Genomic DNA, 15,404 nt, shown 5'->3' on the forward strand with positions numbered 1-15,404 from the left:
ATGCAGAAACATGTTATCTGCTGCTGTCCGGCTGTTTTCTCTGTCTCGGTCAGCTTGGTTCGACCTCGTTGTGGATCAGGTCCACTCATCCTCAGGCCTCTTGTCTAAATAAAACAAGTCCACGCGTGTGAGTTCAGGCAGCTTTACCGCGTCTGGCTCAGATCGGGTCCAAGACTTTTGACCCATGAAGACCTCTAGAACCTCAGCTCTGGAAATGACACCCACCTGTCTCCCATTACCTGTTAACCTACATACTGTACAGGTAATTCTATACCTGAATGTCAGCTGAGCTGCACGGGAAGAGGCCACACTGAGAGTATCTTCAGAATGATTCAGGTCATTTGTCAGGACGGCGACCGCAGCGAGCACTTATTTAACAGCTTCCTGTGTCTTTGTTTCAGGGTTTGTGTTTGTAAAGGTCCTCACTTACAAAAGCAGATACAGAACACACATGGACACACACACAAAGTCACATTAAAACACACTGGAACTCGTATGTGGATCGACGTCTGAGTGCTTGCATGCGGAGTGCAGCCTTACCACCAGTGTCACAGTCATGGTAGTTGGGATCGAAGCCTCTTTCCAACAACTTCGACACTTTGTCCACCTGATTGTGCTGGATGAGGTCCATGAACTTCCTCAGATTGGCCTGCACACAGCAGAGAACAGAGAGAGCTATTACAGCGAGAAGAAAGAACAAATGGTGGTGGGTGTGAGAGAGAGAAGTCAGGACAGAGCTGCAAAAAGACGGAAATAGAAGCTGAGATAGAGAAAGGTGTTGAGGGTCAAACATAACCGAGGGTGAAAAGTGGAAGAGTTTAGGAGTACAGTGTGAAACTGAGGCAGACCTGCTGCGCAATATGGAGCAAAACAAGGTGGAATAAGAGGCGAGTGAGACCAGGAAGGACGGACGGGGAAAAGACAGGATTCAGGGTGGCCATTGTGGGGAGCGGAAAGGCTGCTGGTTTCTGTTCCCGCCTGCTTTCTTTCCAGGCCGCACGATAAAAATAGATAAGAGAGCAGCTCCCAGAAGGAGAGGAGAAAATGAGGAAAGAAGAATGAGACGGCAGAAGAAGGAAAAGACAATGGTTAACAATGAGAGAATAGGCTGAGAAGAAAGGCACGAGAATAAATGAGGAGGAGTGAGGAGGCAGCGACGTGCGGTGGGAGTCGACTGAAAGGAAGGGATGTCCTGATCACGTCCCGTTGCCCCCATCCCGACCCAGATTAGTCATTTTCTCACCTCGTACAGCTGCACCGCTCGCTCAGGGCATTTTTAATAGCTAGCATTCTTGCGGAAAACAAAATAAAAAATGGATAAGGCTTTATTTCACCAGAGCCCATGAAAATCTGCCTGATCGGACTTTGTTTGTTTGAGACGTCCGACTCAGATCTTTGCTGCTCTGATACGAGCAGCCCGGTGCCACACTTCTGAATCTCAGAAACAAACAGAAACAAAATGCTAATTCAGTCTGATTATTAGCGTTACTGTGCAGCTGTGTGACTGACCAATGATCATACACAGTCAGATCTACGGGGGGGGTGGGGGGGCTCTGACCCTGACCCCAGCTCAATAATAAAATATATCTGTAATCAGCCCTAAAATGGTTGCAGAGGTGGTTTGGTCTGCTGGTGTGTTTTCATAGTAGACAGCATTATGGGAATACTACAGGCGGCAGTGTGTCTCTATGATCCTCTTCAGCAGATACACGTTCATACTTTGATCCTGAAGGTAAAACTACTCTACAGAGTACACAGGCTACGAAAAATACAGGGTAACTGGGTAATTATAGTACATAGTTTAGAGAATATTAGACTAAATGGTTTCAGCTCAATGGACTCATCAGAGGCTGAGTGTCTGAAGGATCAATGAGTCAGACAGACCAGGACAAACTGTTGCTTTCGTCAACGAAAATTATGACTAAATATCGTCGTCAATGAACCTTTATCAAGTGATGAAAATGAGACGGGGTGCAGCGTAAATGCTGGTCATGTGACGATAACTACAATTAAATATATAATGAAATATTGTTGACGAATAAAAAGGGGACTAAATGTGGTTTACAAAATAAAAGCTCTATTATTTTGCAGTATTTCTGTTTCCTGTGTGTCACTTCAGGGGCTGCATCAGGTCGCACTGCGCAGTCGCAGCGACGTCACTTCCTCAATGGTTTCGTCTAAACTATGAGGTACTTATTTTATATTGACTGCATCACTAAAAAGAGACTAAAACACAGTTTTCATTAACTAAAACTAGACGAAAACAGTCAATGAAAACCCAGGACTTTAAGTCGACTGAAACTTGACTAAAAAGATGATGAACGTGACTGAAACTAATAAAAAGTAAAATGACAGCTTGACACAAAGACTAGACTGAGACTAAAATTAAAACAGGCCTCCAAAAACAACACTAGCTGGATAACATTTTCAACTGAACAGCCCCTCCATCCTCTGGTGCTTCAGGGGATGGAGGGGGGGCTCCTATCACCTATTGGCCGTACCATCAATCCAAAATGTCAGAATCAGTTCAGATCCCCACAAAAAAGTGCTGCTAAAAGACTTTTTAAGTGCCTTTCTCTGAGTGTCACCTGCATTATCTTTAGATTCATGCTTTCACTGGTCTGCTGTTTAGCAGGTTAAGTTCTCAGAGTACCTGAGCGTTTATTTAGAGACAGTGTAATGAAATCAAAAAGGATTTATCAGTTATCAGTTAAACCCACGATGAGTCACTGCAAGTCCAATATCTGGAAATGTCGAGGGTTCACGCACACGGCCCCGTGTTTTCATGCACTGTTTTATTTAATGTAGCTGATATGTCCTCTGTGTGTGTGTGTGTGTGTGTGTGTGTGTGTGTGTGTGTGTGTGTGTGTGTGTGTGTGCGCGGGCCTGGTGAATCACAGTCTGGAGGACGGTCGCCTCTCCACGTCTCTCTCTCTTTGCTGAAACAGCTTGGGAGGCTGGTGGCTGATTGGCTGTCTCAGTCTGAGCTGCAGCCAACCACAGAGCAGCAGACTGCATGGCTAACAGGATTAGCTCCAAAAAGTTGGGTCAAGCCAAGAAATGAGAAAAAAAAAGGTTCAGAATTAGAAATAAAGGCCTTTCATTGGAGAGCGGCGTTTTCTGACTAATGACTTGTGCAAAGAGCGTGAACGTGTCTGCGTGTGCGTCCGTCTTCACATTTCTAAAACATCTTTCTCTCCTTTGCTGTTTTTACTCGTCACTCTCCATCCATTCGAGCTCTCTCCTGTCCTCCCTCTCCTTTCCTGCATTCAGATGTAGAATTAGAGCAGCTGTCAGACGGTTTCCTAGCGTGCCGCTAACGCAGAGCTGCCAGAGACACTTATGCTTTGGCTGCACTACAGGATTACAGTAGCTGCGGGACGGCGGCCCAGAGCTAGCCTTACACAACGCCGAAGAGGCTAAAAAACGACTGCTGAGGTTTGCTTCAGTTCACGTGGGAGGGAGGAGAGAGAGCAGAGGGGGGGCCTGCTGCCGGGGCTGGCAGGGGAAGAGACAAACACACAAACTTACAGATTTTCCTTCATCATCACAGAGGAACAGAAAAGCTCGAATAAGCCCAAACTGACAGGCGCGCGACACTTTCCCCGTCACACGCTCGAGCTGCCAAGAATTCAACCAAACACACACAAACACTGTCTTACCCTGATTAAGCAGTGAAGCTGTTAATGCAATCTGTGAGAGCGTTTTATTTCGCTTTGGAAACGCCGCCGCGGCCTCGCGCTCGCGCTCAGCTGACCGCTCGCACGCGGCTGACTCAGCTGCCCGCGCTCGCCTTCTGAAACTTTTTGTTGTTGTTGTGAACACTCGGGGTCAAGCAGGTCGTTCCAGGCGCGCAGCAGCGGTGTGTTTTCTCATTCTCTCACCTCATCGATCCTTCTCGACCTGCTTTTACTGTGCCGTGGAAAATCCACAGCACGGGCGGGAAGCGAAGCCTGCTGGTTGTTTGAGAGCCAAAATCAAGCAAACATTTCTCCACGATGTGGTGTTGATTGCCTCATTTGCATAACCAGTTTCTGCTGACGGCCGACGCTGGCACATGAAGTCATTCCCAGTCTGAGAGAAAGTCATTTACCGTCATCTCTTCCACTCAGAGGAGAAAACCACGCTCGCTCTTCTCACCTTTGTGTGAAGTTTGGCGATCTGCTTCTCGTCCACGTTGGGCTGCCGGTAGACTCGGCTCTTGTAGCGGAACTGTGGAGCGAGAGACAAACGATTAAAAACAGACAACAAGCTTCGATCAAAGCTCCGTTCAACGACAGCGAGCTGATGACCTTCCCCTCAAAACAGTCGAGAGCTGTTTCGCTCACGCCTCCTTCTTTTAGAAAGAGGATCACTGGGGATGAAGACGAAGACGTGTCCTCTGTGTTAACGGCACATTTCATTACGGTCATGGTATCTTTACTGGCCGGCTGTGAGACGTGACGTCCTGTCTTTTCTGAGAGGGACGTGGGGTTTCTGTGGGACTGTTCAGTGCAGAGGACTCATGATATTTTTCATTTGAGGCAGATTTACTCTAACATACAGTTTCTGCTCCGACAGCTGAACAACAACAACACAAACAACAACAACAACAACAACAACAACAACAAAGAGACGTGAAGATCGTCTCCAACAGCCTGCAGACAAAGACGTAAAACGTCTCCAACACATGTAGAAGAGCACCGTTGACCCTGAAAGACATAAAGAATCTCATCACATGGTGACTCTGAAGCTTTCCACACAGATCTGGGGTCAGCCAGTCGACGTCGGGGTGAGACTTTGTTTTTAAACATCTCTGAGTGTTAAACAAATTCAGAAATCACAGGAAAATGAAAAATATTAATACCTTAAAATGACCTGATTTCAATGAAGGTTGTTGTTTCCATACAGTATTATTCATTGGATTATCCAGTCCATGTCAAAATACAGATTTTCAGTGTAAAACACAAAAACATGCTGTGAAATTAATTCACATTACCTCCTTTTAAAGCTTCAGGCTTTTATTTTGTGTGATCATCCAAACAGTAAGTCTCTGATAAATGTTGGTTTCACACTCTATATTTCAATATTTCAATCCCAGAGTCTTCTTCAGATGGATTTTTTGTGTATAATCTGTGCACAGCTCATCTACGGAAGCCTGAGTGCACCAAAGCCGCGCTCTTCAAAACCTGCCCCCTATGAGCTGCATGAGGCTGAAAACAGCTGTGTTACTCAGGTCCTGGTGCACGGCACAGCATGTTGGCGTCGGGTCAAAATATCGAGATCAAAAGGTCGTAAGGTCTTTGTTTGTTGTAGCTCCACTATCCTACGCAGTACATTAGAGTACAAGTACACAGAGGGCATTCAAAGGGGGAGCCAGCATGGAGGAAACGCAGCTTTCATCAGTGCCATCCTAAACATTAGCAGCCACCATCTCTGGGCTGAGTCATGAGGAGACACCTGGTGTTCCTGCCTGATTGGCTGGGAGGCCGTGGGCACTCGAGTCTGCAGACCCGGGGAAAGTCCGCTCGGATCGTCTGACTGTGCGCAGAAAAGACGTCAAACCCTCGAGCCCAGCAGGCGTGCGAGGGCGTTCTGATGGAGCGACACAGCAGATCTGGCTGTGAGGGCAAAGACAGACAGCGACCGGTGCTGCGAGCTGCTACCAGAGGAAGCACGATCAGCAAAGTAAGTTTCAGGAAGGAAGTAAATCTGAAATCATTGTGTAATCATGGAAGAGCAGATTCAAACTGCACCGCACGTCGTAAACAAACCTCCTCCTCCTCAGTCACTGCAAAGCTCCCGTCACTCAAAGCGCTCTTCCACAAATAAAACACAGCGTCCTGCGTGTGGAGACGCGACAGATTACACTGGATCCACAGAGGACTGAAATGTAAACGCCCTAAACGAACAGCAGGAACGCTGATCATCAGGCAGAGCGGCGCTTTTAACGGGTCTGAGATCGAGATTTAAAATGCAGCGATGTGCAGACATGCGACTGCTCCAGTACTAAAACAAAGACATTAATGATCAGTTTGAGCTCTTACTGGATTCATCATCATCACGTATGATGGAAGTACAGTCTGTGGATATGTTGGATATTTGTGTTTAAGTACAATCGAATAATGTTTAAATAAAGCAAACCAACATGTGATCAGAGAAGCCTTTGAATGTATCAGTTATGATATGTTTCTGTAAACTTTTATCACTTGATCTCATGTTGTTGTACAGTATGAAACCAATATTTAACAGGAATGAACTGTAAACAGACTGATCGTCATGTAAAACAGTTGATAAGAGACATCTGAACGTGATCTGCATGAAAACAACAGCCTTCATATAAATCAGCTCATTTTAAGGAATATTTCTTATTTGTTTTGTGATGAAAATGTAGTTTTATTCCACAAGTTTAATGAGGAAAATGAGAAATGTTTGCATTTTAAGAGAACTTTACTGTGAAATAAAGTTCTATTTCACTTGAATTGGATGTGTTTTGTTGTTCACTTCTTACAGTGTGTATGTGCAGACATCATGGTCACCTGCCTCCTCATTCAGGTTATGTAACAGCACACACTGAAATCCATCACTGCTAACTGGAGGAGTGACCTCACCGGCCAGCGCTTTACCTCCAAAGACGGGACTCCCTTGCTGATTGGCTGGGGGTACTCTCGAAGGACGCGCTCCTCGTCCAGGAACTTGCCGTCCCGCCCGTTGCTCGCTGGCTGGAAGAGCCCGTAGTTGAGGACGTCTTTCAGGCTCTGATTTAGCGTGCACAGGATGCGCTGCTTGGCGACCCAAACCGTCGCGTCCGGGTTGAACCGCATGCATTTCTGCTCGGGTTCGGGAGGCAGAGGAGAGACAGGAAGTGAGCAAGAGGAAAGAGACAAAGTGAGTCACAGAGATCAGCCCAAATGAAACGTCATGCTATCACCTTGTGACACATTCACTGGTAAAACTGGACCTCCAGCTTTTGACTGACAGATGCAAATAGGCCGGGACTTAAGAGTGATGAGAGGAAATGAAAAGAGCTGCAGAACAATGGCGGCCAATCAGAGCAGATCACACACACTGAAATTGGTGCTTGAATAATACAAACCCTGTCCCAGTTACTACAAATAAACCACCGACGCTGCCAGGCTTTGGATTGTTTTATTGTTCCTGTGCTACATGCTAACAGGACCGCCGAGGACGTGACTGACACGACCCCCTGCCCCCTGGTCTTTCCGAGCTCCAGCTCCCCCGACGTGAAAACCCCCCACAATGCAGGACTTCTGGCCTCGTGTGAATCAGAGAGGATTATGGGCGCTGCGCCGCGGCATTCAGGAAGTGTGTGTGAGTGTTTACAGCTGGATGTGCTGCTCAGCTGGCGATAGCGACCCTGCGTCTGTGATAAAGGCTGAAGGGATGAGCAGTCTGTGAACTCGGCCTAACCGTAATCCTTCCGCCTGGCATGGAGGAGGCATGGGAGAGGAGAGGAGAGGAAGATGAAGGGTTGAAGGTTCAGTGTGCAGAAACAGATGTCTGGCATCTGGCAGGGCTGCTTGGACTGATACGGCCTTCTGCCCCTCTGCTGGTTTATTACGGTGGCTAATTTCCATCTGCTGCCTCCTCGGCCCGACGCGAGCTCAACTTCAACGACGTGCTCGGACGTGTTCTTCAGCACAGAGGCAGCGATACTGTGACGCTCCAGTTAGTCATCATCAAAGAATAAAAGCACACCAGGTGCAAGTACTGTCAAAATAAGAGCATGAAAACAAGAGTGTCTTCTTCAGTGGTTAAGCTGAAGACTCTGCTGCAGCGGTTCAGAGTGCAGAGGAGGTTCCAGTACTTTCCTGATGGGTTTCAGTATTGAACTGCAGCGTTTCAGCCCCCGGGTTGGTGTGTTGGTCCCCGAACGTCTCTCAGAGTTCACCTGACGCACCGCCTGAGGAACACTTGCCGTTTGAGCGCGTGGTGGCGTGCACCCTGCAGACACGTCCTCTCATAAGATGCTTTACACTGCTGGTGCTGCACAGTGAAGAAGAAAACGACAAAGGAGGAATCTACCCGGCAACATCTCCAACCAATGACAGAGGAGCTTGCATATGTCCCTGAAACGCTCTTATTGTGTCAGCTGTGGTCATTTATGCTAACATGTCAGGATAAGGTTTCACTCTTTTCTCTCTTTTATTTTACATAAATACATTTCAGGTGCTTGTTTCTCAGGTCGGGCTTCTGGATTATCTGTTTGACTTTGGTAGAAAAACTCGAACGCTTGCTGCCGCCGGCCTCCACTGCTTCCTGTGCAGACATGGCGGCGCATGGTGGGCGAGCAGCCTTGTGAATGCACTCGTCCTTTGAGACGGCAGAAGCTCTCCAATGCTCTCAAAGCCTCCGATCGTGGTCCAAGAATTCAAAGCACCGGCCTTCGGAAAACTAGCTTCCTCGTGGAACCTCCAGTCTGCCGTCGTGTCCGGTCTTTGAATCATTAGCAAAATGAGCTCTGAAAAGATGGTGCCTCCATCTGGATGTAAGAGCTGCGCGCTGGCGTGAAACGAGAGGGGAGACGGGTGAAATAAAGTGAGAAAAAAGCTCATTTTGAAGACTGTAGAAGAAGAAAGGACGCAGAGAAGCATGTGGGGAAGAGGACACATTAACACTGCCTGCATCTGTCTCTTTCTGAGGTTTGGCTTTGTGTGAGACAGTGGACCATCGGTACGGCCGCCACGGATCTTAATCTCAAGGCTCGTTATAACAAGTTCACGGTGCGATGACAGGAAAGTTAACGGTTCCTCATCGTGGGAGACTCGCTGTTCGCTGTCTGGCCAACGAGACGACGAGGACCACGATCCACATGGAGCAGGAGCCAGGAGGCGATTATCGTAGCTTAGCATGAAGACGGGAAGCAGGAGGAAAGGCTGCTCCTTAAAAGCTCACCATGATTAACACTTTTGTTTTATCCACATTTGGTTTATGTGGAGTTCAAACCAAAGTACTTCAACACTCAACAGTTCATCTGTTTGTGTAACCATAACACAAGTGTGTTAATTAGGGAGCTTTAGAGGTCTTAGATGGTGTATTTCTGAACTTTGGACGGAGCCCGGCTAGCTGCTGCCAGTTCTGATGCTAAGCTATGCTAATTGCCTCCTGGCTTCAGCTAAATACGTCTCACACAGACTTAAGAGTGGCTTCTATCTTCTCATCCAACTCTCAGTGAGTCAGTGAATCCTTTCCCAAAAAGTCAAACTATTCCTTTAAACATGCAAAAAGCATTTCTGATTAACGTCATGTCGTGTGAAAGGAGGCTAAACGAGCAGAAAGTCATGATTTCCTTTTAATACGTCAAATGTTCTGACTGTAAAAGCTTTCACACACACACACACACACACACACACACACACACACACACACACACACACACACACACACACACACACACACACACACACACACACGTGCCGAGTGTTTGAATTATTCAGCTGAGTTTGATTTCCAAGTGGACTGTGTGACTCAATCATGTGATCAAGTGGCACCGCCGAGCGCTCAGCGATGAATGTGAAATCAGGAGCATTTGTGCATACATGTGAGAGAGCTTAGGCACATGTGAACCAACACACGCACACACGCACACACGCACACACGCACACACTCGATGCTGGAGTTATAACCACTGAGCGTATTACATCACAGGGTCGTGAGTTCATCTCTGGGTCGACACGGTACCTTGAGGATCCAACCCAGTGGATCACACACACGCACGCACGCACACACACACACACACACACACACACACACACACACACACACACACACACACACACACACACACACACACACACACACACACACACACACACACACACGCACACACACCAAAGTGCTCTGAACCAGCTGTTAATAGCTGCGTGTTGCGTTCCTTCTGTTGCCTCGGTGTGATGAAAAGACGTCCACAAAGACGCTCAAAATGAGCAAAACGTGACGGAGTCCGAATGAGGGGGGGGCAGCCAGCAGAGAGGGGCTTCAGGTGGCTGCTCTGCCAACTTCCTGCTTCCTCCCTTTACTGTTTTGTTCTGCCAGCACGCGACGAGGACGCGCTCTGACTCTCTGTGCCGTCACGGACATCCAGCGTAAAGCTATCTGGAACAGCTCTCCGTCCCCGCGGACACACACATCAAACGCAGAGCCGCAGAGCCGCAGGGCAGCGCTGCATCAGGCCCACATCAAACCAGCATACCTCCAGCTGCTCACCCACAGGGAGCTGCAGCTGGGCGCCGCTGCTCTGTGATGATAAACCTTTACATCCAAACGACTGTGAAGCCACATCCACTGACAGCTCCGGCGTACGAGCTATAGGACCAGCGGGGATGCAGCACGCCGCCATGCGCTGCCCACAGACGCTCCAGCAGTCATTCATGTTGGAACAATGCGCTTATTGTGCTCCATACTGTAAACACAGCACACCTGGGGCTTCATTAGAAGCAGCAGTATGCAGCTAACGAATGCATGGGGCCGCTTTGTAAATGAAACATTCCCACTGTTAGAATTAATAAAACATATCAAACATCCAGATTCCTGCTGTGTCGCTTAAAGAGCGGATGTTCACTCTATCAGGTTTCTTCTTCTTCTTCTTGATGTTTCTCAGCTCGCTGGTGGATCGGCAACGCTGTCGAGCTTTAAGCTGAAATATTACGCATAAACCTGTGGGATGATCTGTGAGAGGCTGTTTGTGCCTTCAGCGACAGAAAAGACAGGACTGAACTGGGAAAGCAGAATGAGGAGAACGTCTGGACACAGCGTCGCACTGTGCAACGACACTGTTCATTTAAACATATTAAAAACCGAGATGTTCAAACACGTTGGTCTGAGGTGCCGAGACATGAACTTTCTTCCCGTTGGGCAGAGGCAGGCTGGCTGTTTCCCCAAAGTCTTTTGTGTTGACATGTTTTATTTCGTAATCTGTGAGCAAACTAAAGCTGCTGCTTGTTTCACAGTCACACAGCTTGCAGCTGTTCATCTACCTGCCATTCATTTACATTTTAATGGAAAACATGGAACACTCAGTCTGGGCTCCCACATCTTATCATCAGTGTCCTGAAGGCCAGAGCTGCTGCTGATGTGTGTTCCTCATCAATAGAGCGTAACCAGTAACCGTCCCCGTCCTCAATTATTTGGAAGATCTGCAGAGTCTGACGTCCACCCCCAAGTTATTTACAATCACTTTTCCCTGATAAAACCCCTTTAAAGACACACCTTCACCCACGCACAAGTCCGTACATCAAGCCGACGTGTCGCCCACTCGACATTCACCACCGCTGTGTGTTATTAGACACACACGAGTCCGTCTGTTCAGACCTCGTTTAAGTCTAATTCTTTACGTCAGGATGGAAACGACTGAAAGGTTTCTGCACCACGCTGATTTAAAAAGCAGGGTCCAGAACAGATAATTCATCTGTGAGCTCTTTTCTGCCTCAGTGCAAGAAAATCTGTTTCTTCTCATTCGAAGGCGTCAGGAAATACTACTACCGTAATTTCCGGACTATTGAGCGCACCTGAATATAAGCTGCACCAACTAAATTTAGAAAGAAAAAAAGATGTGTACAAATAAAGGCCGCACCTGTCTATAAGCTGCAGGTGACCACATTGTAACATGAGATATTTACACAGAAAGATGGTACACAGTAAGATTTTTTACATTTTTCATTACCGTAAATAAATGTTTTTTTTCCAAACAGTGTCTGTAACACAGCAGTAAAACGACTGTAAACGTGCAGTAACACGGCAGTAAAACGACTGTAAACGTGCAGTAACACGGCAGTAAAACGACTGTAAACGTGCAGTAACACGGCAGTAAAACGACTGTAAACGTGCAGTAACACGGCAGCCGCTTCGTTGTTGAAGCCGCAGGGTTCAAAGTGTGTGAAAAAAGTAGCGGCTTATAGTCCGGAAATTACGGTACACACACATCAGGGCGGTTTGAACGAGCGCTCTGAGCCTGATTCAGGTGTCAGTTCACACCGGATTCCACTTTATGGACGTCTTTAAAATAAACCTGTTGGCTTCATGCATGGTGGAGGTGATTAGACCCACGGCTGAAATGACTCCACCCTCCAGCAGCACTGTGCTGCTTCCAAAAAAAGCCCAGAGAGCGTCAATAAGGCTATAAGGTGTCACACACGCCATCACTCATCCTCTCTCATGAGAAGGTCTGATAATCAATACTGCTTCATATTTCATATCGACTCCCACGCAGCTGCACGCTGACACACACGTCCTTCACAGATACTCACCGTCTGCTGCAGGTCGGGGATGAGCACACGCACGACGAACGAGTTGGTGTGAATGTCGTCCATGCGGCTCTGCGACGGCTCGGCGGTGGCCCTTATGGTCTCGTAGATGGTCTCTTCGCGGGAGCTGTCGGAGGCACAGTCGTCTGAGTAGTCGGAAACGCTCTGGGCCATCTCATCCTCACTGGAGGTGGGGCTCCGGGGCATAGTCAGCAGGCCCGGCGGATTCAGCTGGGACAGACGAGGAGGGAGGAAGTTCAGACTCACACAAAGTGCTCATTAGAGAAAGCCCCCAAACATGGTGCTTGTTACTCAGTCTAGTCTACCCTCGTTTACGCTGCACGCGAGTCAAACAACTTCAGGAGGGTGAAACTAAACCTGCAGCAAAGTCTCCCAAAAAGGTGGCCGGCCTCTCTGTTAGGCTGAGCGTCAGCGTGATTTATGGATCAGCAGATGAAACACGTAACGTGTCATCAGTCAGCGCTGGTGGCCGCGCTCTCCTGACTGACCTACATAGACGAGTTAAGACATTTAAAATAGCCTCAGCATCCAATCGTTAGCGTCTTAAAATCCACGCTTTCCCTGTGAGAGGCTCGTGTGCAGAGGCTGCAGGTGTGAATATCATTCATGAACTAAATACCCACAGGTAATGTCATCCACACGCCTGCAGGTGTTTGACCTTAAAGACAGAGAAAAGGCCTCACAGAGGGCTCAGGGTTCATGTTCTGCGTGGACGGCGTGAGCGGTGGGCGAAAGAGTGTGGACAAAACTGAAGGACGGAGAGGAAGAATCATCCAATCACAGAGCTCCTGTGACGGCGAGCTGAAGCTGAGGGTTCCACTTTATACAAACGTGATGGATTTTTTTGTTGAGGCAGGCCTCTCCTCGCTCTGCCGTGTTGAGTCAAACTGGTGGGAAAATGTTTTTTAGATATGAAATGTTTGAATCTGATGGTCAAAACATAAACTTACAGCTCTGTAAGAATCTTTTCTGTCTCCACGCCGAGAGCGTCAGGGAGAGAGAAAGACTTCAGGAACCAGCAGCTCCCTGTCAGGTCGGCTCATTGGAGGGTTTGATGGCTTGTTGGGGGGTTTGTTGGCTGGTTTGGGGGTTTGGTGGCTCGTTGGGGGGTTTGGTGGCTCGTTGGGGGGGTTTGGTGGCTCGTTGGGGGGTTTGTTGGCTGGTTTGGGGGTTTGGTGGCTCGTTGGGGGGTTTGGGGGGTTTGTTGGGTCGTTGGGGGGTTTGGTGGCTCGTTGGGGGGTTTGGGGGGTTTGTTGGGTCGTTGGGGGGCTTGGTGGCTTGTTGGGGGGTGTGACTTCCTGATTCAGAGCAAAGGACTTGGCTCTCGCTCAAACCTTTTGATCCCTGCTGGATCAGGGATCATTTTGGGAAATTAAGACAAATATTTTTGATAATTTCCTGGCATTTTGCACACCTGTTGATCAGTTAGTGGAGAACATAATCACCTGTTTAACTGACCTAATCATTAGGTCAGGTGAAGCACATGGAAAAGTATTTTTCATTTATTCATTTTAGCTTTAAAAAGGGTCAAAGTAAAACAGCGCATGTGCTTCTCAGTGCAAAACAAAGACGCCAACGTGTAGAGTTAAACGACCAATCAGAGCGCTCCAGATAAGATGACATCATTGCCTCCTGATCAGAATCCCTGCGACATCAACACGATCAACAAAACGCAAAGCAAAAGACAAAACCGAAGTGTTTGATGAAGGAGAAGCTCATGAATGAGGAAAACCAGCAGAGAGCAGGTGAGACGTCTCAGCTGCGAGGACGTTGGACAAGCTTCGTGGCACCTGTCACCTGTCCTGGTGTCCACGGGTCCATCAGCTGAGCTGCCTCTCATTGTGTCCTGATACCTGGACGCTGCTGATGTTTTCCGTTTCCATCAGCATTTCTTTCTGCTCGTCCTGATAATGACGACAGATTTCACTGTTTTCCTCAAGTGTGAAAATGAAAGAAACGTCTCAAAATGATTAAAAAAAGGAGTGAGAAAAGACGGAAAGCGAGCGTGTGACTTGTTATAATAAGGCATTTAGAAAATTGCCAGTTTTCACATCAGTTCTGGTTTATTGGAGCTTCTCCTCGTTTCCATTCGGGCTTCCTGCTGAGCGCTTCATGCTGTAATTTGTATAATTTTCTTCCACACTTTTCCAATCAGCATGTGGTCAATTATAAATGCACTCGAGGTATTACAGAGTGTCATATGGAGTGTGTGTGTGTTTGTGTGTGTGTTCATATATGTGCTTACAGAATGCTGCGAAAGTGCATTCAATATTCAAATGTATTGAAAAACAAAGTAATTGACTTACATGATCAATGCTTAGATGAACTCGATCGCTTTCTATGAGCTCGTTAAAGATGGAAACACTTCAGTGTCTATAGTAGCAGACAGTTGCTGCATTTCCTGCTGCCTTTACAAAGACAAACACGCATCAGGATGAACCTCAGGCTGTTCTGTGCTCCATTGATTTGCACTAATCTTGCACGTAACTGTACATACAGCATACAGTTTTTAGCTGCTCCGGCATTTGGACTACATTGACTCCTCCTGTTATTGTGTCTATTTCTGCCCTGGGTTTCGCCTCTCAGGCGAAACACAGGCTGCTCGAACCCTTTGATTGGCCATCCACCTGCAGACACCACTGAAGAAGAAAACTCAGCATCGTCTATCAGGTCAATGAAACTAAAGGTGATTTTAAGTCAAGTTTGTGCAAAATACAACAATTCACACCCAGACTTCTTACTATTACAGATGCCATTCAGAAGCGTTTTATCAAAATTAAATCCACTGATCCAGTCCAAATCCCTCAGCTACGGTGGCTGACAAGGTCAAACGTGCTGCGACGGCCCAGAACATTTCCAACGGGAGAAACGTGCCGCAGTTTCAGGAACGAAACCAATTCAGAAAACAAGTCAACGACGGAAATGTGCTGCAAATGACAACACGAACACATTAACAGCAAACAGGAAGCAATACGAAGGCTAGAACATGTCGACAGCAAGCAACGGAGGCTCTGCAGGCCACTAGAGGGAGCTGCAGGGAGAACGTCAAAACTTCAAACATTTCATTTTTTACAGAATGAACATAAATTATCTACATCTGATCTGATTGGCTGTCAGTGTTGTCTGTCATCTTAACCAGCG

The 15,404-nt window shown here is 47.5% G+C and overlaps 1 protein-coding gene across 1 annotated transcript in view; it reads right to left on the reverse strand.

Annotated features, from left to right (window-relative positions):
- Window positions 1-15,404, reverse strand: part of shank2a (SH3 and multiple ankyrin repeat domains 2a) — a 164,913-nt gene that overhangs the window by 107,589 nt on the left and 41,920 nt on the right. The window contains exons 3-6 of the mRNA XM_070970007.1: window positions 12,246-12,473; window positions 6,606-6,809; window positions 4,141-4,212; window positions 541-649 (exon numbers count right to left, since the gene is read on the reverse strand). Of these exons, the coding sequence (XP_070826108.1) occupies window positions 541-649; window positions 4,141-4,212; window positions 6,606-6,809; window positions 12,246-12,473 (613 nt within the window). The remainder of the gene's footprint in view (window positions 1-540; window positions 650-4,140; window positions 4,213-6,605; window positions 6,810-12,245; window positions 12,474-15,404) is intronic.

The sequence above is a fragment of the Chaetodon trifascialis genome, chromosome 1, assembly GCF_039877785.1.
Source record: "Chaetodon trifascialis isolate fChaTrf1 chromosome 1, fChaTrf1.hap1, whole genome shotgun sequence".
NCBI classification, from domain to species: domain Eukaryota; kingdom Metazoa; phylum Chordata; class Actinopteri; order Chaetodontiformes; family Chaetodontidae; genus Chaetodon; species Chaetodon trifascialis.